Here is a 22817-nt window from a genome sequence, read left to right as displayed (position 1 = left end):
TGACAAATGGTAGAATGATGCCTCCACAAAACTGACTGAAAATACTGGCATATTGTTCAATTTTGATAATGAGAAAAAAGTTACTTCAAGCTTGTTGGACATGAATGACTTAAAGGAAAAAAATATTTTAGTTTCACAAACATTTAGACAAAATTGATCTGTTCCACATTTGGATTTGAAACTGTCTACATGAGATAGATACCAATCCCAAAGATGGCACGGAAGCTTTAACCACAAACAACCCACTAGCCTGACCTAACTTTTTGACGCAAGAAATATATGTATATATAAAATGCATAATTAGCACTTGTATTTTGAAAGGGAGGAGTTCCAAATTTTACTTGTGCAGAGCTAAAATCTCGCATATATAAATGCTACAACACATACTGTTTTGAAGACAGTCCTTCATCATTCTCTGCATAATTTCAGGGAATAACCAGCAAGGGATACTGGACTGAAGCAAGGCTCCGAAATCAAAATATGCTGGTATGTTTCAGCTTCAACTTTAAATTAAAGTTTACTTGGATAAAGGTTAAGGAGGCCAGTGATCAACTTTTTTGCTTGTGTATGTAGTGACTTACCACACCAGTTTGCTTTTACAGAACACTACGATGAATGCATCAGCATGTACTACACATTGCCATATTGTTCAGCTGTGGAATCCAGAGACATTATTGGTAAAACAGCACAATTTCAGCATCTCTATATTCAGCAAGATATGATCTGAGTAACATTAAATTCCTTACACAAGACCTTATAGCTATATAGGATTGAATTTAAGAGCCGTGAGGTGATGATGCAGCTGTACAGGACCTTGGTAAGGCCTCATTTGGAGTACTGTGTGCAGTTCTGGTCGCCTCATTTTAGGAAGGATGTGGAAGCCTTGGAGAGGGTGCAGAGGAGATTTACCAGGATGTTGCCTGGAATGGAGAATAAGTCTTACGAGGAAAGGCTGAACATTCTAGGCCTCTTCTCATTAGAACGGAGAAGGATGAGGGGTGACATGATAGAGGTTTATAAGATGATCAGGGGAATAGATAGGGTAGACAGTCAGAAACTTTTTCCCCGGGTGGAGCAAAGCGTTACAAGGGGTCATAAATTTAAAGTGAAGGGTGGGAGATATAAGGGGGATGTCAGGGGAAGGTTCTTTACCCAGAGAGTGGTCGGGGCATGGAATGCCTTACCTGGGGAAGTTGTTGAGTCAGAAACTTTAGGGACTTTCAAACGGCTTTTAGATAGGTATATGGATAAAGGAGAATGATGGGGTATAGATTAAATTGTCCTTGACAGAGGACAAAGGATCGGCACAACATCGTGGGCCGAAGGGCCTGTTCTGTGCTGTATTTTTCTATGTTCTATGTTCTATGTTCTATCTCCAAAGTCATACTTAATACACAGCAAAATATATTTTCTTAAATTGCACATATATATTCCAATCTCATAATAACTTCAATCATTCAGCTCAAGTGCTGGGTTCTTACAATTCTACCAAATACAGTTAAGTTAAATTACTCTGAATCTTTCCATTAAAGTTGGTAACAATTTTTATTGACTCTTTACAGATCTGACCTACAGCCATGGTTTCAAAACAAATCACTGTGCTTTTGTTATTGCTCACCCTGAACCAAATCTATGGAATGGGATACAAAGCTCCACGTCATCACTGGAGAGGACATGGTGGTAAGTTTAAACTTCATTTAAGATCACTGCCACTCACACTGGTCTGTAAAAGACAAAGCTGGAAAATGAGCTATGCCTATATTGCAGAATAGTGTCATTGACTTTATTTGTATTGTGCAGTCTCAACCTCTTTAAACATATGCAATATACATACAAATTTTCTTTAATTCAGGTGGAATGCTGAGATAAAACATTTAAAAAGTTGTTCCTCTCTCTATGACAGTTTCTCTGCCTGACTTTGACTTCAATTCTTTCCTTCTTCTCTGTACATCTCTCACCCAGCTTCCTTGCTGCTGTGTCCGAATTGCTATCACCACTTATCACTCTTTTTTTCTGTATATCTCCCATCTTTTACAATGAACAGATATGTGCACACTGTACTATACACATCAGATATGCATACATAATATTCATGGTTATGTGTATAGCATGTGTACATATCCATGTACACCAGATAGATACAGTAATACACTTTTATATACACATTATACACAGTGTACATACATACACACTAGCATTAGATAACAAGTCCTGTTTTCACCAGACACACTGTATCATACATATTCACACATTGTACAAACATTGGATAATAAAAGCTATCTTCACTTCACTAATATTGTTTGACACCATATATCAAAGTTTCCCAGCCACTCCGAAATGAGATAAATTATGGACTGAGGAAACCTGTGCCCACAGCTTCCACATTACAAAATAGTCTTCCCAGAGCAAATGTGGGCAGGGTGGACGGGACACCAAGGTCTTGAAAACAGGGAGGTTGGAAGTACTTGGAACAGGTGGGGCAGGTGGATTGGATTGTGCCATAACCTCAGGCTGTCATATTTAGCTATGGTGTTGAATTGTTGAGGGAGTTGGCATTGTGGTTGCAATCTTGTTGTACAGCAGTATTGGATCACATAATTCTGCTACCACTCACTGTTCTTTGTCATCACCCAATTTTAAAGTTTTCTGTGTAATATTCTCAATGCCTGCAACACCTGCAAGTGTGGATAAACCTCATTTTACATTTCATTATTGCTGCTATGAACTGCCACTAAGAAAGTTCACACACAATACATGTTGTCCTGCTTTCCAATTTTTCCTCCACCAAACTGCAGGATAAGTTAAGCTAGGCACCTCGTAGCATCCCTAGATAGACAAGAACTCATAAGAATCATCCACACAGTACCAATCCTGGACACAATGCATTCAATCACAATGTTTTTATGCAAAAAAATTTCAGAATATACAAATAATTCAAAAATTCACACATTACACACTTCTAATATTAGTATTTGATCCTAGTCGGAGAATACAAATTATTCATTAAAATGTCTGGCTACATCAAGTGTTCTACTGCATTGCTCAAGTACCATTATTTACACAGAAAAAATATCGGATACTTTAACATCGACAAACATTTTTGTACTAACATACTTAGTCTTTACACCATTTACATGGCACATTCGCTGATTTATGAAACTGAATGAGTAATAATGCTATACAGATAAAGTCTTGCAGATAGCATGCACTTTTGTGTCACATTTATTTTCTGTGACACTTTCAGTGTCATACATTCCCCATCATGCTCTTCTGACTCTTTGGGAGCAATGCCACAAGCAATCTGCTAATGTATATAAAAAGACAGAATTGAGTCTACACCATCGAGGCAAAGACACTGAATGCATGCAGCTCCTTAGCATTGAGGTAAAACAAACATTCAAATCTAAGTAATGTTGATTTGTCCAGTTACACAGTAGATACAAAAAATCACTTAGTGCATATGCAAGAGGGTGATGAATGCCTAAAAGTGGCTGTCTATGGTTACCCTCTGAATTCCATTTATGTCAACTGTTTTTTGAAGATTTACAGATGGAGTGATTATCTCACTTTATTGTAAAATAATATTTAATATAACATAGTAAAATAGTATTTACCTGTCTTTAGAACTATTTGACTACCATCCTGAAGGGTGAAAAATGTGAACTGTTGATGTTCAAAAGCATTTTTTAAAAGTCAAATCACTAAAAGCATTCATTCCTAAGATCATACTTAGTACACAAAATTTAATTTTTAAAAAGTTCTACATTTTATGGTGACAATGGAATCTGTAAATATAGTTATTAAACTCAAAAGCTTAATTAAACTTGCATTTAGGAATATAAACTTACTTTTCTCAATAAGTTCAGTTTCCAAGCTGTCTTCAATCATAAAACTAAAACTTTTCAGTAGCTGTAACAAAATGTAAAAAAAAAATGGGGGGCTGTAATTGCCAAACTGGTCACAAGCTTATAACCACTGATTCAAATCGAGTCCAGACAGATGAAACCAAATTCTCATTTTTAACTAACTTCAAAAGGTCTTGTGTGAAATGAGTTAAGGTAGTCTCAATTCTTTTACAAATAATTATATCCCAAAGCACAAAATGGCTCATATTCACTCAAATGCTATAAAGATGCCTGGTACGGGAAATAGAAATATTTACTATGGTGGATTATGTCAGCTCTACAAGGATTGGGGATCAGACACACTGTTGGGGCAAAGAACAGGGAACTTTATTCTGTATCTATCCATCCCATACTTGACCTGTAAGTCCTAAAGGGTGGCACTGGATGCCAACAGAGGAAAAAGTGGGAAACTGTTCATTCCCCAATGGCATCATTTCCTTTGGTGCACAGATAATAATGTAATTGGTTACAGTTAAATCCTTACAAGAAATTATCCATTTTGGCATTTCAGATTCAAGTACTTCTGTGCACAGAAGTATCAAGCAAAACAGTTGCTTAGTTTTCAAAAACACCTTGGCATGTTTTGCATGTTCAAGCTGCTAAGTGAAGGCAATCTGCTGTTTCTGTTGTACTGTTTGTGAAGTTCCACTGACTGTGGCACTAAAAGTAAATTTTAACCAAATAAAATTCAAACAGAAGTTGTAGTTAAAACAGAAATCTAGTCAAGCATTATTTCTGTTCATTTTGTTTTGTTATTTGAATTGTATCTATTTTCAGATATTACAATAGTTTCATCACACTTATTATGCCATTCTCTGTGTATTTAATGTGCATAACATTGATGCCACTGATTTGGGTGGATGACTTGGGTTTGCTATTTGTAATTATGCTCTTTGTAGAAATTTATGATGCAGATGAGGTTTATTGCAAAAAATATTTAATTTTTAAAAATGCCTAAAAAGTAGCAAAGTTTAGTTTAGTTTAGAGATACAGCACTTAAATGATTTTAAGATTAATGAATATTTTGTTGATTTTCTAAAACAGGGGGTGATTCAAATGGAAGTGATTCAGACGGAGATGATTCAGACAGCTCTGAAGGTACTAAATGGAAAAGTATTATTGGACCCTCAGGCAAATAATATACAATTTGTATATGTAAAACACAGCTGTCCATTAGACAACCACAGAGTTTTTTTAAAACAGATTTACTTGTTCTCTGTAGTATATTCCCCGATTAGTCTCAGGCACTAAAGAAATTCCAGAAAAAGAGCAAGCTTTAATTTGGAGTGTTTTTGATAGAAATTGCTAAAACATATTCAAACTTAAAACATGACAAGAATAATTGGCATTTACATTTTCTGTGTATTGTAGAAAGACTAAAGAAACTATTCAGATATGATGTGCTGAATTTAAAAATAATAACGCTGAACAGGTGAAAGAATACATCACAAGGGTATTAGTTAAATAAAACAGCAGAAGCCCAATTAATTCACTGTAGAATACTCCTGTATAATAAATGTATTTAACTAACTTTACTAATGTTAACTGTGGCCAGAAAAATGTTCACATCTTATTTTCTTAATAGACTTTTTAAATCTTCCTGCAATAGTAAACAGAGTAATTACTCTGATGTATCGATGGGCATGGGTGAATCTGGTTATATATCAAATTTAACTGTTCCCACAAATGAGATCAGAGTATTAGATTGGGCCAGATCATATCTATTGAAAGTGATACAATCTTTTTAACTTATAATACCCCATAACTTAAAGTAAGTTAGAATTCTGCACTTAAGTGAACTGTCTTGAATCATTCATGCGATTGTGCAAGAAATCCGAAATTTGCCCCCAACAAATCCATTTTCGATAAAATACAGAAAAAATTAACCTCCTTACAAGAAACATTAAAAATAACATTCTTTGCTTTACTTCCAGAATTCTATGCATATAAACTCCTATTTTCTTAAATATCAATTCTTTTTCTTTTGCTAAAAAGGTGCACTCAACTTTGTCTAGAATTGTGTGTATTTATTTCTACTCTACGATATTAGGAAAGGATTGAAGACACAGTGGCGCAGTGGTTAGCACCACAGCCTCACAGCTCCAGCGACCCGGGTTCAATTCTGGGTACTGCCTGTGTGGAGTTTGCAAGTTCTCCCTGTGTCTGCGTGGGTTTCCTCCGGGTGCTCCGGTTTCCTCCCACATGCCAAAAGACTTGCAGGTTGATAGATAAATTGGCCATTATAAATTGCCCCTAGTATAGGTAGGTGGTAGGGAAATATAGGGACAGGTGGGGATGTGGTAGGAATATGGGATTAGTGTAGGATTAGTATAAATGGGTGGTTGATGGTCAGCACAGACTCGGTGGGCCGAAGGGCCTGTTTCAGTGCTGTATCTCTAAACTAAACTAAACTAAAAGAATGAATTAAAAATGAGCGATTCATTATTTTAAAATAGTTTTACAAACTATGGGAAGAAACTGCAATAAATTAAGTAAGGCAACTTGACAATGGTAGGGAAAATAATCTTAATAAAATGAGAAAAATTGAAGAAATTGCATGATATAAAGACATGAGGTTCATGAATTAAAATGCCTTGCACAGCAGCAAAATTAAAAAATGAGCCTCCCGGATGAAAATTAATTAGGTGAGATTCCAGCATGGAAATGAAATAAAAAACTGCAGTTCCATTTGCAAAGTTAAATAAAAAGCAAGCCTGCACGAAGCTTTGCTTTTAGCAACTTGGCTATTGACTGATATAACAGCAGTGCAGAGATGTATCCTGCTCCAAAACAGAACACAGTGACCAGAGCCTACAGCTGCATTCAGACTCAGTTTTGTTTAATCCACAAACTGTCAGTATATTGGGGAGACAGTGGCATAGTGGTAATTGTCACTGAACTAGTAATCCAAAGGTCCAGGCTAATGCACTGGGGACACTGGTCCAAATCCCACCACAGCAGCTGATGGAATTTGAATTCAATTTTTTATTAAATTCAATTAATTATTTTTTAAAATCTGGAGTTGAAAGCTAGTCTTAGTAATCGTGCCAAGAAACTATCATCAATTGTTATAAAAACCTAAGTGGTTCACTAATGTCCTTTAGGGAAGGAAGTTTGCCGTCTTTATCTGGTCTGGCCTACATGTGACTCCAGACCCACAGCAATGTGGCTGACTCGTAACTGCCCTCTAAAATGGCCTAGCAAGCCACTCAGCTGTCACGGGCAATTAGTGATGGGCAACAAATGCTGGCCTTGCCAACGACGCCTTCAACCCATGAAAGAATAAATTAAAAACACCTATGGTTTTAGCAGCTAACATTGTTGGGCATTTAACAGTAAAAAAACAATCACAGTATTACCTACAAGCATAGTTGGTAAATGCTGACAATTTTAAAGCGAGTTTTGCCATTGACAAAGCCAGATATAGAATTTTCAATGTATTTTGGGTTAGATTGCTGAAACACATTTATTTTTTTAAAATATATAATGGATGGATCTAGTGTTAAGTAGAAAAATATGAATGATCTCAGTCAAACCATTCCATCAAAATATGGATTATTTGCAGATTCATCTAGACAATAAATTTTGATAGGCAACAGCAGATTCCACTATGTGCTTGGGGGTGGGGAGGGGGAGTGCAGTGCAGGGGAACAAATGACAATTGCTCAAGCTATATTGTCAATTAGAAGTAAACTTCCCAAGGGGCAGGACATGGATGAGAAAGGGGGAGGAACCTAAAATGGATCCTTGGGAGACTCCCAGGGTGACAGTACAGGGACAAGAAAAGAAGTCATTGCTGGAGATGCTCTGGCTGAGGTTAAAATAGATAAGAATGGAGCCAAGGTTGCACAAAGTCAGCTGGACAATGAAAATTGGCTTTGAAGAAGGATGCTGTGGTCAACAATGGCAAAAGTTACAGAGAAGTTGAGGAGGATCAGGAGAGACAACAGACCACTGTCACAGGCATTTATATCTTTGGTTGCAGTCACTTCAATGCTGTGGAAAGGGACAGAAAGCTGATTGGAGAGATTCAAACATGGATCTTAGGGAAAGGTGAACACGGATTTGAAGTAAAACAACTTTGAAGAGGAAAAGCAGGTTGGAGATGGGGCAGCAGTATTCAAGGACTGAGCAGTTGAGTTTGTTCTTGTGAAAAAGAAAAGTGGTGGTGGTAGTTTTGAAGTGGAGGTGGGAAACAGTTGCTGAAGAGAAGGTACCTACATTACAGCAGTGACTACACATCAAAAAGTAGGTCATTTGCTGTAAAGTGCTTTGAGACATCCGGTGGTCGTGAAAGGCACGATATAAATGCAAGTCTTTCTTTCTTTTTCTACTTACAATGTCATGGGGGTCAGGAAGGGAAGAGGAGAGATCAGCCATTAGAATTATGCTTACTGTTCAATGGCTGAGATCAACTTAGTGATGTCCACTCAACAACCTGCATTTATCATCTTTAAAAAAAAACTCAAGGAGTGTTATCAAACTAAATTTAACACCAAGCAACTTGGAGATATTAGGAAAGGTGAACAAAAGTTTGGTCAAAGGGGTGGATTTAATTAGCGTTTGAAAGGAGGAGAGTGGGCAGAGGGAGGTTTAGGGAAGAAATTCCAGAATTTAGGACCGAGGCAGCTGAAGACATAGCTGCCAACAGTGGAGCAAATAAAAGCAGAGATGTGCAAGAGGCCAGAAGTGATCTCAGTGGGTTGTAGGACTGGCTGAAGCTACAGTGATAGGAAGGCAGTGTCATAAAGGGATCTGAAAACAAGGATGGGAATTTAAAAACCAAGGCATTGCTGGATTAGAAGCCAGTGTAGGCCAGTAAACATAAGGGTGATGGATGAGCAAGACTTGGTGCAAGCTGGGAAATGGGTAGCAGAGTTTTGGATCAGTTCAAGTTTACAGAGAATGCAAGATGGGAGGCCAGCCAGGAGAACATTGGAATGGTTGAGTCGAGAGGTAACAAATGCATGGATTAGGGTTTCAGCAGCAATTGAACTGTGGCTCACATCATTCTAAAATCAACTACCTGTATCAAATGAGCGCTCTCAATGGAAAATAATTAAATTTGCATCCTAACATTAGAACACTTTACATCACTATAAGCAGTTCTGCTTCAAAGTGACTCAACATTAACCATCCATATGCAATTGACCTGGCATAAGTTAGGCCGGTTGTGATATCAAAGTGCATAACTTTAACAGATTCATAGCTAACTTTGACACTACAGAACTGAAATGTAAAAACAGTTCAGCAGATCCAATCTATTGTCTGTTTTAAATATTACAAAGTTGGATCCAACAAATATCATAAATTTCAATGGCAGTTACAGAGCAGCAAACAATTATTTATGTTTAAGTACATTCATGCAAAGTTCTGCTCAGTCCTCGCTGGATGACTGTGCGCAACGTAACTGTGTGATATGCACTTAGCCCACTCTAAAAACAGGTACCAGAACTAAGCTAGTGCTGCACTGAGTTTGTGGTTAAGGCAGAGCAGGAGAATCTTTATTATAGGTTTGAGTTGATGTGAGAAAGAATAGTGCTGATACTTGTGAAAAAATGCTTCATAGACCCTGACTGCCACCTTGATCAGTTTAAAAAGTAACTAAATGAAAAGAATTAGTGTTCTAATGGCAAAATCTAAACTATATTTCCTTTCTTTGTAACAAAAGGAATAAAGCGTGGGCCACGAGGGCCACCAGGTCCGCCAGGACCAACAGGTCCACCAGGACACCCAGGAATCGGACTACGAGGGGCCCCTGGTAACCCTGGACCACGAGGACCACCAGGACAGTCATCTGCAGGGAAACCAGGTGCTCCAGGAGCAACCGGAAAGCCAGGGGAAAAGGGATCCCCTGGAGAAAAAGGTGATAGGGGATCCCCTGGGAAACCAGGAGAAAAAGGCAATGCAGGGCCAAAAGGACCTCCCGGATCACCTGGATTGTCAGTTCCCGGTAAACCAGGCCGTCAAGGGCCAGCAGGTCATTCAGGTGCACCAGGACCACCTGGAGAAAAAGGAACGTCAGGGAGCCCAGGTAAACCAGGGCCAAAGGGAGAAAAAGGATCTGGAGCCCCCGGACATCCAGGTGACAAAGGTGCTCCAGGAGCAAGAGGGCCTCCAGGACCATCTGGATCAAAAGGAGTAGGAAGTCCTGGGCACGCAGGTCCTCCTGGTAAACCAGGTTCAAAGGGTGAAAAAGGTGCCCCAGGTTCACCAGGAATGCCAGGAGCACCAGGCCAAAAAGGGCCACCAGGACCACCTGGACAATCAAGCAAAGGAAAGCCTGGAGAAAATGGAAAACCAGGATCACCAGGAGCTCCTGGATCAAAGGGATCACAAGGGCAACGAGGTTCTCCAGGAGCACCAGGATTGCCAGGCATGGGAAAACCGGGAATGCCAGGTCCTAAAGGAGAGCGTGGTCCTGCAGGCGCAAATGGCTATCCTGGAGAAACTGGGAAAAAAGGAGAGGCAGGTCAACCTGGAGCCCAAGGACCTCAAGGACCACCTGGTCCATCAGGCCGGCAAGGTCCAAAAGGGTTACCAGGACTAGCTGGTGCACCAGGACAAGGAGGTAATCCAGGATCACCAGGTCCACAAGGGTATCAAGGCTCCAAGGGACAGCCAGGGCCAGGTGGTGCACCAGGAAAACCAGGCTCGTCAGGACAACCAGGTACTCCAGGCTCAGAGGGTCCACAAGGACCACCAGGTCGCAAAGGTGACCCAGGACTACCCGGATCACCTGGTAAATCAGGTAGTCCAGGTGCTCCAGGGGCTTCAGGAGCACCTGGGTACCCTGGGAAAGATGGAATGAGAGGGCCTCCTGGAACATCTGGTCCAAGAGGTTCACCTGGATCACAAGGATCTCCTGGATACCCTGGAGAAAAAGGAGATCCTGGTCCTCCTGGTCCTCCAGGTAGCCCAGGTAATTATTATGGAAAAATATCAGGCGACCTGCCCGGTTCACCTGGACGAGAAGGACCAGCAGGTCCTCCAGGCCGTCCAGGACTTCCTGGTCCACCAGGCCCACCTGGAGAAATGGTTGTGCAATCAGGAAAATATGACAATAATGTCTATAGCCATTTTTCTGTTCCAGCATTTACAGCCATACTTTCTCATTCATATTCATCAACAGGCCAACCAGTAGTGTTTGATAAAATATTAATCAATTCAAATAATAATTATGATCCATCTACCGGGATTTTTACATGTGAAATATCTGGCATCTATCAATTTACTTATCATATACAAGTCAAGGGAGCAAATGTTTGGGTTGGATTATATAAAAATGATGAACCTGTAATGTACACATATGACGACTATAAAAAAGGTTATATTGATCAGGCCTCAGGAAGTGCTATACTAAGCCTACATAGAAATGACCAAGTTTACATTCAGTTACCTTCAGAAGATTCCAATGGTTTGCATTCATCAGAAGAGAAAAGTTCCTCCTTCTCAGGGTTTCTAATTGTTCAATCATGATGCATATCAACTGAAGAAAGTGCACTTCGAAATGGATGATGGGACTGAATTTATTGTGATTATATTGTGATTCGAATAAGAGAGGTCTGATTTGGGATCAAAATTAGAAACAAAATTGCAAAGGTAAAAGGTCCGATTAATGTCTTTTTGCAGAGAATTGTGTTTAAGAGCAAATGTTTGTTCTGCTGCCATTATCCATGTCAATAAAATTACTGGAAACAAAATTCTCCGGCTACCATACTGAAATTTTGAGATGTGCATATCGTTTGACAAATACTGAACAATAAGTTATTTTCTGCATGCTAGTACTGTGAACTTGGTAGTTCTGTTTAAGTAGTATCGGTTATCGCAATTTAATAAATGCTTCTTGATACTGATGTTAACAAGTTTTTACTCCATTACACACATTTAATTGTAAAAAGATTATTCAACAAACAGGAATTTCTGTCAGTGAATGCACATATGACCTGAATCAGATTAAGATATGGGTCACATTTTCCTGTAGCAGGGCATTTAACAGTATCTACCATCAATTAGACTTGCCCTGTGCCCTTCAGCTCAAAACATTTTTGCCCATAAAGTTCCTGAAAGTGTGAGTTCATAATGTTGCAGCAAGGGAATTAGGGCATCTAGAGACTGAATGAACAGGGCAAGCAATAGGGTACCTCCTTAATGAATCAGACTGAAGAATTGAAAAATAAACAAAGGAAGGACTGAGAAGTTACTGCAATTTAGAATGGGTGAATTCTATGACTAATCAGGTACGGGAAGGGAAATAAAGAAAGGGAAAAAATCTGCAACAATTAAGACCTTCAGTTAATTCTCAGAGCCAGAGGGACTGACTGGCAGCAATTAACAATTGTATCTTACGCTATTAATGACAAGACATAACTTTCTGTAACTGAGTTTAGTTGTTATCTAGCCTTCACAACATTCAATGTGAACAAAGCTAACACCAGAGAAATGCAACTCGGGGAGCAAATCAATGGAAGCGTTAGTGGAGTACAGAAAGTGTAGGATGGAGCTTAAGAAAGCAATTAGGAGAGCAAAGAGGGGATATGAGAAAGCTCTGGCTGGTAAAAGTAGGGAAAATCCCAAGATATTCTATAAGTATATCAATGGGAAGAGGATAACCAGGGAAAGAGTAGGACCCATTAGGGACCAAGGGGGAAATTTGTGGGTGGAGCCAGAGGACATTGGTAGGGTGTTGAACGAATACTTCACATTTGTCTTCACCCAAGAGAAAGCGGATGTAGATTTGGAACTGAGAGAGAGAGACTGTGAGGTTCTTGAGCAAATTGTCATAGGGAGTGACAAGGCATTGGAGGTTTTGGAAGGCTTAAAAGTGGACAGATCTCCAGGTCTGGATGATTTGTGTCCCAGGATGCTGTGGGAGGCGAGGGTGGAGATTGCAGGGGCTCTGACCCTAATTTTTAATTCCTCTCTAGCCATGGGGGAGGTGCCAGAGGACTGGAGAACAGTTAATGTGGTCCCACTATTTAAGAAAGGTTGTAGAGATAAGCCAGGGAACTACAGACCAGTGAGTCTCACGTCAGTGGTAAGGAAACTATTGGAGAAAATTCTGAAGGAGAGAATCTATCACCACTTGGAGAGGCAAAATCTGATTAGGAATAGTCAGCATGGCTTTGTCAGAGGGAGGTCATGCCTAACAAATTTGATTGAATTTTTGGAGCATGTGACCAGCTGTATAGATGAGGGTAGTGCAGTTGATGTACTTTACATGGATTTCAGCAAAGCCTTTGACAAGGTCCCACATGGGAGACTTATCAAGAAAGCAAATGCACATGGGATACAAGGTAACTTGATAAGGTGGATTCAAAATTGGAGAGACGGAGAGTGATGACAGACGACTGTTTTAGTGACTGGAAGCCAGTGTCCAGTGGCGTACCACAGGGATCTATGCTGGGTCCCCTATTGTTTGTCATTTATATAAACGACATAGATGACTATGTGGGGGGTAGGATCAGTAAGTTCGCGGATGACACAAAGATTGGCCGAGTGGTTAACAGTGAGGTGGAGTGTCTTAGGTTACAGGAAGATATAGACTGGATGGTCAAATGGGCAGAAAAGTGGCAGAAGGAATTTAACGCTGAAAAGTGTGAGGTGATACACTTTGGAAGGAGTAATGTGACACGGAAGTATTCAATGAATGGCCTGACACTGGGAAGTTCCGAGGAACAAAGGGACCTTGGTGTGTTTGTCCATAGATCTCTGAAGGCAGAAGGGCAGGTTAATAGGGTGGTGAAAAAGGCATATGGGACACTTGCCTTTATCAATCGAGGCATAGATTACAAAAGCAGAGAGGTCATGTTGGAGTTGTGCAGAACTTTGGTAAGGCCACAGCTGGAGTACTGTGTGCAATTCTGGTCGCCACATTATAGGAAGGCTGTGATTGCATTGGAGGGGTGCAGAGGCGATTCACCAGGATGTTGCCTGGGATGGAACATTTAAGCTATGAAGAGAGGTTGGATAGACTTGGGTTGTTTTCACTGGAGCAGAGAAGACTGAGGGGTGACCTGATCGAGGTGTACAAGATTTTGAGGGCATGGACAGGGTGGATAGGGAGAAGCTGTTCCCCTTACTTGAAGGGTCAGTTACGAGGGGTCACAAGTTTAAGGTGAGGGGCGGGAGGTTTAAGGGGGATTTGAGGAAAAACTTTTTTACCCAGAGGGTGGTGGTGGTCTGGAATGCCCTGCCTGGGAGGGTGATAGATGTGAGGTTGCCTCACATCCTTTAAAAAGTACCTGGATGAGCACTTGGCACGTCATAACATTCAAGGCTATGGGCCAAGTGCTGGCAAATGGGATTAGGTAGACAGGTCAGGTGTTTTAATGCATCGGTGCAGACTCGATGGGCCGAAGGGCTTCTTCTGCACTGTATTATTCTGTGATTCTGTGAACTTCTACATTTTGGCATTTAACAGCACACCAGCTCCTTGCCTGAAATTTCTACGTGATTTAATAACTAAAAATAATGGCTAGTGTCATCAGCCTCACCATTACTTTGACAGCAAAATCTGACCTATTATTTCAGTACATAGCAGAAAACTACAGCCTGGAAGTTACTGCTTGTGAAACTATTGTACAATGCTTAACACACTACTATCAAATTCCTTTTCTGCCATTTTAACAACTGGGCCATTGACCCGGTTTTTTAATATGGCTCTCAGCAATTTCAAGGTTTATATTTTCTCAGGTAAAACTCTTTACAAATGATTTTGGTATTTTCCTCCTATATTTATCAAAAGGGTAAGGCAATAACACAAATTACGCTGTGAAAGTATCACCCCATATTCATGAATCATTGCAAGAAAATCCATATCGATTTTTATTCTCAAATAAAAGATTTCAATGTTCCTTGCTGGTCAGATTAATAATCTGTGCAGTTTCAGCAGATTAGGGTGCAAAAATGCATTTACAATTCATGGATAGTATTAATTACCTAACAGATGGAGGAGGCAAAGTGCCAACTGGAAAAGTGCAGTACCATGGCACACCAATTATATGACAATATAATTCCATTCTGCAATTACCCACTACTATATGTGATATTTTAATTTTGCTTTGATTTGAATTTCCAAATTCAAAGTGAATTTTCCAGCTGTCAACTCCTACATCTTCTATTTTATGTTTATAACCACAAAAGGATGTTTGGAGGGTGGCAAGGGGAGGAATGGATACATTTTGCTTAATGAGCATTATGAATCAGAGAAATGTTCAAACCTAAAGCATCTTCATGTATTCATTGAGATGATTTTCTGAGTTTTATTGGGTGCGTATATCGGAAAATCATGGGCAGCAGCTTGCAATTTCATAATGCATGCAGCTAGATCACCTGTTAACAGCACATAGGTGAAAGATTGGCCTCAGCAGGTAAACACTTTATAAAAAAAAAAACTGTTGCAGATATATCACTGCCACCTTGAAAGGGTTAAATGGGAAAGTGTTAAACTATTAGTAAGCCTATGATTGCGCAGGATGGTTCCTGGTGAGTAGCATCAGAATTTTCTTCAGTGTATAAGAATCTTTTGTAAAAGACATAACAATACAAAACTGCTCCTAATAAGAAGTCAAAAAAATTATAAGAAAATTAGCAATTAACAACCTAGAGCAAGCCTGGAGTTCCCAATATCTTCAATGACTTAGTTAAAATGTCAGTACTTCTATGGTTAGACACATTCATTTTATCTAGACTTGTTACCGCCACTACTTTCTGCAACTGAGCAATAAATTACATTATTCTGCATTTCTATAAGTACTTTCTATTCAGTATAATTTCTATTCAGTTTACTTTTAAATATAAACAAAACAAACATACAGGTATTGATACTTGTGACTATGTGAAGACCAAGACTGGTGGGTAAAGGCAATCTCAGGGAGAAGCCAGTTACTAAGCAGGTTCAACTTAAATGCTGCCAGCAGATCTCAGGGATCTGACTCTGATTAGTCAATCATCTAAGTAGACAACATACAAGCATTATGATACATGCATAGTCTATTCTTAATTTAAAGTCACTTAATTCAAATTGTTAGTTTTGCTTTTTCCTTCTTCACATCTCCACAGGATTCAGTATTGTTGATTATGTCATCCTCATTCACCACATGTCCTGTGTTTCAACTTCAAGGGATAACCCTTCCATGGATCTATTCTTACCCAGTTCCATACTGCCAGCCCATCTGAAGCAATGGCTTCTCTTCTTGCTCCACACTGATGTGCAAATTTCCCAAAACATCCACCTTGAATTCCTCTTCGTTTTCATCTGCAGGTTGCTCCTCAATGACATCATCCGTAAGCAAGGTGTCAAATTCTACACGTATACTGAAGACACAGATCTATCTGTCCACTACTTTGCTCATTGCCATGGCCACATCTGTACCCTCAGTTGTTAAGTCATGAATGAACCAGAATTTCCTCCAATTGAACATTGGAAAAACCAGTCATTCCTTTTGACTTCCACCAGATGCCCCTTTCTATTGCGACTGATTTTACTCCCATCTCTCCCGCTACTCGCAAAGGCTAAACCAGACTGTACATAACCTCTGTATCCTGTTGGACCCAGGGTTAAGCTTTGGGCCCAATTACCCTGTCCATCATCATTACCACCAGATTCTATTTACACACCACTACCTACACTTGCCTCACCCTTTAGCCAGGCTTTCATTGCCTCTGGACTCAATTTTTCCAATGTCCTCTTTGCCAGCCTCCATGCTCTAAAGATTCTAATCTCCATCAGCTAAATGTGTCAACTTATCCAGGACACCAGTGCTTCTATTCTGTCTTTCTTGACCGCCATCCAAGTTTTTGCTGAACTGCACTGGTTCCCTGCCACCAGTGAACTGTATTTAATAATCTAATGTATGTCTAATCAAATCTACTCCTGTAAAGAGACTGAAGATTTGGTCCCAAACATTTCGTTCCAACTGGCCAACACAATGATCAAAGAATTTTTAGGTGAGGAAAAGATTCTGGGGCTTTACAGATCACTATAAGCAAGAAAATATTTTTTAACCCTATAAGCAATACTGCAAAGACATTTTCAGGTACCTGCTCAGCATATTATTTCCCCTAACCCAAATAAGCTGGGCTTTAGGCTTATAGTGAAGAATGTAATTTGAATATACAATTATCAATGCTACTATCATTCTGATTATTCACAAAATTAAGGAAAACCAAATTGATTTCAAGTTTAGAGAAATAAAAAAATAGTATGTTGAAGGAATGCTGCATGTCTAAGTACAAGCTTGTAGGTACAATTTTAACCAAGGCCACCTGCCTGTTAATAAGACTCACTGGATATTAAAAATCCTATGAAACTGTTCAAAGAAATGTAAGAAGATCTTTATGAACTTTGGCCAAAGTTCTTCCAACAAACCAAAAAAATCTTATTGGTATGCCATATTTGTCTATGTTACAATCATTGCTCTTCAGTGTGATTCATTACACTTTATGTCCTTTGAGGTATTTCAGAAGCAATAAGGTAATGCAGAATAAGGAAGTCTGTCTTTCTATAACTGTACTTTGAGATTGTGTTTGGGTCGAATGAAACAGGAATATTGCAAATGCAGACTAAATGTGCTGTATTCAACTAAATATTCAGTTTCTGACAAAAGCATTGACCGTGGTTCAAATTCAAAAGTCATTAATGCTGACTGTTCAGAAGATATCTTCTTGTTAGTACAGAACTTGAGAATTGCTGAAAAAAAAGACGATCAGAGTCGACTTGCCAAACAATCGGCATCCTTTTTTCATGCAATATAACTTGTTGCTCCCTTTAAAAATTTGGCATTCTTGCATCTGTCCTGATCAGCACAAGATGAAAAGCTTTGACAGCATGTCTCTTTTTTCAGCAATATCTTCTTGTTCTAAGTTAGCTATCAATAATTGTTGATAATGCCCACTAGAATCAAATCCCTTCAGCAGACGGCCAACACAGAAGACCAGAGTCAACCACTGAATCAGAACTATATCATATTTACCCTGGGACAGCTCAAAGTCAAATCTTTGTTCTTATTTATCCTACAAAGAGTTAAGCTTTTATACAAAGCAAAACAGTATAGCAACATGCTGAGGCAGTTACTGATTTGACGCCACAACAGTAATAATAGGAACTGAGTTAATAACATTAAGTAGTTGTGCAAATGAGTTTGATAGCAAAGCAGAATATCAAAAAACAGCATCATTCATGTCCATCCAAGGGCAAACAATTAGAACAGCAGTGTAGTTGGGTCAGATGGAAAAAGAAACTAGTAATATATGTTACGACCGACTGCTCAAGACAAATCCCCCAATCAAAATATATGATTCTGATTGCGGTGGGAGAAATGCACTGTCAATTCAGTGTCGTCCCTCCACAGATCGTCGAACATATCATTTTAAACTTTCCAAATTAAAGAAATCCACAGCCGAATTGAACCATCTATTAACCCCCGAATGAGGTGAACCAAACCAGGTATCTTTAGAGCAACAAATTAACTGTTTAATTAGAAAAACTAAATTCTTAAACACTATTAAGATATAAACAACATTTATAAAAACAGTAAATATAAAAAAAGTCCGTGCAGATTTACACTCCTGCCGAAGTGGAATCTTCCAATGTGGAACAGTCCAAGGTGGCTTGAAGTCCTCGCAGCTGTCCGATGGGAATGAAAAAAAGTCCAACATCCAAAGCTTCAACTCCTCGTTCGTCCGGCTTTGACCAACCGTAGATCAACCACTCGCAAACACTTTTCAATGAATCATTTTGGCTTTAGAATTTTTGAGGAATAAAAGATTGTCACAGTCTAACTTCCCTTCCTTCAGTTTAAATTATCAGAGATCTCTGTTCTGTTCATGCTGGTCCAGCTGTCTGTCTGTCTCAACTAAAAAAAACAGTTCAAAAGATAATCACAACATTGTATCTCAATCCTTAGTCTCTGAGTGGCTGTGTCCAAGGCAACCAGGATGCACGAGCTGAAATTGGTTGGTTCCCTCTCTGTAGGGTTGTATCCAACCAGAATGCACCTTCTCTATAACTCCTGCTAACTTCTGAGGCTGGCTTGTCCTTAAAGCAGTACTGATCCTTTGCTGACTTAAAGACACACTGCAAACTTCCCAAAAAATCCACCAGGATCACCACACCTCCGACCCTGGCAGAATGAAATACCATTCCTGAAATGCTTTTCATTACAATGTGTAAAAAATACAAATTGAAAAAAATGCTAACATCAAATATCCCCATCCTCAAATATCCCCATAGACACCAATGCGAAAGATAAGGCTGAAGCATTTGCAACAATCTTCAGCCAGAAATGCCAAGTTGATGATCCATCTCGGCCTCCTCCTGAAGTCCCCAGCATTACAGATGCCAGACTTCAGCCAATTTGATTCACTCCGCGTAAAATCAAGAAACGACTGAAGGCACTGGATACTGCGAAGGCTATGGGTCCTGACAATATTCCGGCAATTGCACTGAAGACCTGTGCTCCAGAACTTGCCGCACCCCTAGCCAAGCTGTTCCAGTATAGCTATGACACTGGCATCTACCCGGCAATGTGGAAAATTGCCCAGGTATGTCCTGTACATAAAAAGCAGGACAAGTCCAACCCGGCTAATTACCGCCCCATCAGACTACTCTCAATCATCAGTAAAGTGATGGAAGACGTCATCAACAGTGCCATCAGCAGCACTTGCTTAGCAATAACCTGCTCAGTGATGCCCAGTTTGGGTTCCGCCAGGGCCACTCAGCTCCTGACCTCATTACAGCCTTGGTTCAAACATGGACAAAAGAGCTGAACTCAAGAGGTGAGGTGAGAGTGACTGACCTTGACATCAAGGCAGCATTTGACCGAGTATGGCATCAAGGAGCCCTAGCAAAACTGAAGTCAATAGGAAACAGGGGAAAAACTCTCTGCTGGTTGGAGTCGTACCTAACGCAAAGGAAGATCGCTATGGTTGTTGGAGGTCAATCATCTGAGCTCCAGGACATCACTGCAGGAGTTCCTCAGGGCAGTGTCCTAGGCCCAACCATCTTCAGCTGCTTCATCAATGACCTTCCTTTAATCATAAGGTCAGAAGTGGGGATGTTCGCTGATGATTGCACAATGTTCAGCACCATTCGTGACTCCTCAGATACTGAAGCAGTCCGTGCAGAAATGCAGCAAGACCTGGACAAAATCCAGGCTTGGACTGATAAGTGGCAAGTAACATTTGCGCCACACAAGTGCCAGGCAATGACCATCTCCAACAAGAGAGAATCTAAACATCTCCCCTTGACATTCAATGGCATTACCATCGCTGAATCCCCCACTATCAACATCCTAGGTGCTACCATTGACCAGAAACTGAACTGGAGTAGCCATATAAATACCGTGGCTACAAGAGCAGGTCAGAGGCTAGGAATCCTGCGGCGAGTAACTCACCTCCTGACTCCCTGTCCACCATTTACAAGGCACAGTGGCGCAGTGGTTAGCACTGCAGCCTCACAGCTCCAGCGACCCGGGTTCAATTCTGGGTACTGCCTGTGCGGAGTTTGCAAGTTCTCCCTGTGTCTGCGTGGGTTTCCTCCGGGTGCTCCGGTTTCCTCCCACATGCCAAAGACTTGCAGGTTGATAGGTAAATTGGCCATTATAAGTTGCCCCTAGTATAGGTAGGTGGTAGGGAAATATAGGGACAGGTGGGGATGTGGTAGGAATATGGGATAAGTGTAGGATTAGTATAAATGGGTGGTTGATGGTCAGCACAGACTCGGTGGGCCGAAGGGCCTGTTTCATTGCTGTATCTCTAAACTAAACTAAACTAAGTCAGGAGTGTGAGAATACTCTCCACTTGCCAGGATGGGTGCAGTTCCAACAACACTCAAGAAGCTCGACACCATCCAGAATAAAGCAGCCTGCTTGATTGTCACACCATCCACAAACATTCACTCCCATCACCACTGACGCACAGTGGCAGCAGTGTGTACCATCAACAAGATGCACTGCAGCAACACACCAAAGCTCCTTAGACAGCACCTTCCAAACCTGCAACCTCTACCACCTCGAAGGTCAAGAGCAGCAGATGCATGGGAACACCACCCCCTGCAAGTTCCCGTCCAAGTCATACACCACCCTGACTTGGGACTATATCGCCGTTCCTTCACTGTCGCTGGGTCAAAATCCTGGAACTCCCTTCCTAACAGCACTGTGGGCGTACCTACCTCATATGGACTGCAGTTGTTCAAGAAGGCAGCTCACCACCACCTTCTCAAGGGCAATTAGGGATGGGCAATAAATGCTGGCACAGCCAGCAACGCCCACACCCCATGAATGAATAAAAAAAAGTCAGAGACTTTTCCTCTGCACTCGCTTTGCGTATCCCAACAAGTCCTATGGGTGTACCAGCACTCTGAACGAAGATGACCCGTTTTGTTACAATGATAACACTTTGGCTTGCAAACCTCACTTCTAAGCTCAGCACCTTTCTTTCTGACCTGAGGAGGTGAATCTGGGGCATTCCCAGATGTTTCTTCTTGTCCACAGCTACTTGCCTTCCTTTCACTCTCTCACTTTCTATCCTTCTTGGGTTTGTGGGGGGGATGATCAAAATAGGTTGGCTTATTCACAAGCTCAAAACCATCAGCAATTTCTGCTGCTTGCCTAGCTTTCAAAACTTTCAGGTTATCTATATGAGTTCTCACTGCTGAAGGAACAGAATTTTTAAACTCTTCCAAGAGAATTAATTCTCAAAGGTTCTCATGTGTAGTTTCCATCTTAATATCTGTATCCAACGGTCAAAATTAATTTGCTTCACCCTCACAAGTACTAAATATATCTGCCAAGTCAATCTCTGTAAGTTCCTAAACTTCTGACAGTAAGCTTCAGGGACTAACTCATACACAGCGAGAATAGCCTTTTTTGCCATCTCATAATCTGCAGAAGCTTCTTCAGGAAGAATGGCATAAGCTTCATGAGTTCTGCCTCCCAACCTGCCCTGCATAAGCAGTGTCCAACTTTCTTTCGGCCATTTCATCTGTTTGGCTATTTTTTCAAAAGCTATGAAAAATGCGTCCACGTCCCTTTCCTCAAACTTAGGAAGAGCCTGCATAAATGTAAACAACTTTTCACTGGGTCCTGAACTAAATTCAGATTCTTCCTGACCTGAATTTTCCCTGGATTTAAGGCTACTCCTTTCTCTTAGTGCCATCTCTTTTAACATAAATTCCCTCTCTTCTCTTTCACTTACTCTCCGAAAGGCTCTCTCTTTCTCCCTTTCCTCCAGTTTAAGTTTTCTTATTGCTGTTGCTTTTACTTTTTCTATTTCAAGTTTTATCGTTTCTAGCTGAATCCTAGCCAATACCACTGCATTAGTGTTGGACCTACTACTTTCTCGTTTCTCGTATTGCCCTTCATCAGCATCATCATCTTCTACTATTTCCAGATGTTCGGCTATTATGTCAATTATCGCTGCTTTTTTGGCACCTAATTTCAATTCCAACCCCAATTTCGCTGCCAATTCTTTTAATTTGTTCTTAATTAAAGTTATCAAGTCACTCAGAGAAACATTCTGCAGGTCCAACAGGCGGTAAAAAAGGCAAATGGTATGTTGGCCTTCATAGCGAGAGGATTCGAGTACAGGAGCAGGGATGTCTTGCTGTAATTATACTGGGCCTTGGTGAGGCCACACTTGGAATATTGTGCAGTTTTGGTCTCCTTATCTGAGGAAGGATGTTCTTGCTATAGAGGGAGTGCAGCGAAGGTTTACCAGACTGATTCCTGGGATGGCGGGTCTGATGTATGAGGAGAGATTGTGTTGGTAAGGATTATATTCGCTGGAGTTCAGAAGAGTGAGCAGGGGATCTCATAGAAACCTAAAAAATTCTAACAGGACTTGACAGGGTAGATGCAGGAAGGATGTTCCCGATGGTGGGGGAGTCCAGAACCAGGGGTCACAGGCTAA

General features: G+C 40.5%; 2 protein-coding genes across 2 annotated transcripts in view; one reads left to right on the top strand and one right to left on the bottom strand.

Moving 5' to 3' along the window:
* LOC137353530 (collagen alpha-2(IV) chain-like) overlaps positions 1 to 11384 on the top strand; it is a 79597-nt gene extending 68213 nt beyond the window's left edge. The window contains exons 23-28 of the mRNA XM_068019903.1: positions 430 to 486; positions 590 to 677; positions 1563 to 1680; positions 3759 to 3787; positions 4950 to 5003; positions 9577 to 11384. Of these exons, the coding sequence (XP_067876004.1) occupies positions 430 to 486; positions 590 to 677; positions 1563 to 1680; positions 3759 to 3787; positions 4950 to 5003; positions 9577 to 11384 (2154 nt within the window). The remainder of the gene's footprint in view (positions 1 to 429; positions 487 to 589; positions 678 to 1562; positions 1681 to 3758; positions 3788 to 4949; positions 5004 to 9576) is intronic.
* The window catches only part of nt5dc1 (5'-nucleotidase domain containing 1), a 706882-nt gene that overhangs the window by 646333 nt on the left and 37732 nt on the right, over positions 1 to 22817 (bottom strand). The window lies entirely within an intron of this gene.

This window comes from Heterodontus francisci, chromosome 3 (genome assembly GCF_036365525.1).
Source record: "Heterodontus francisci isolate sHetFra1 chromosome 3, sHetFra1.hap1, whole genome shotgun sequence".
In the NCBI taxonomy this organism is placed as follows: domain Eukaryota; kingdom Metazoa; phylum Chordata; class Chondrichthyes; order Heterodontiformes; family Heterodontidae; genus Heterodontus; species Heterodontus francisci.
The sequence above is the reverse complement of the archived record's forward strand: the minus strand, read 5'-3'. Positions and strand labels throughout refer to the sequence as shown.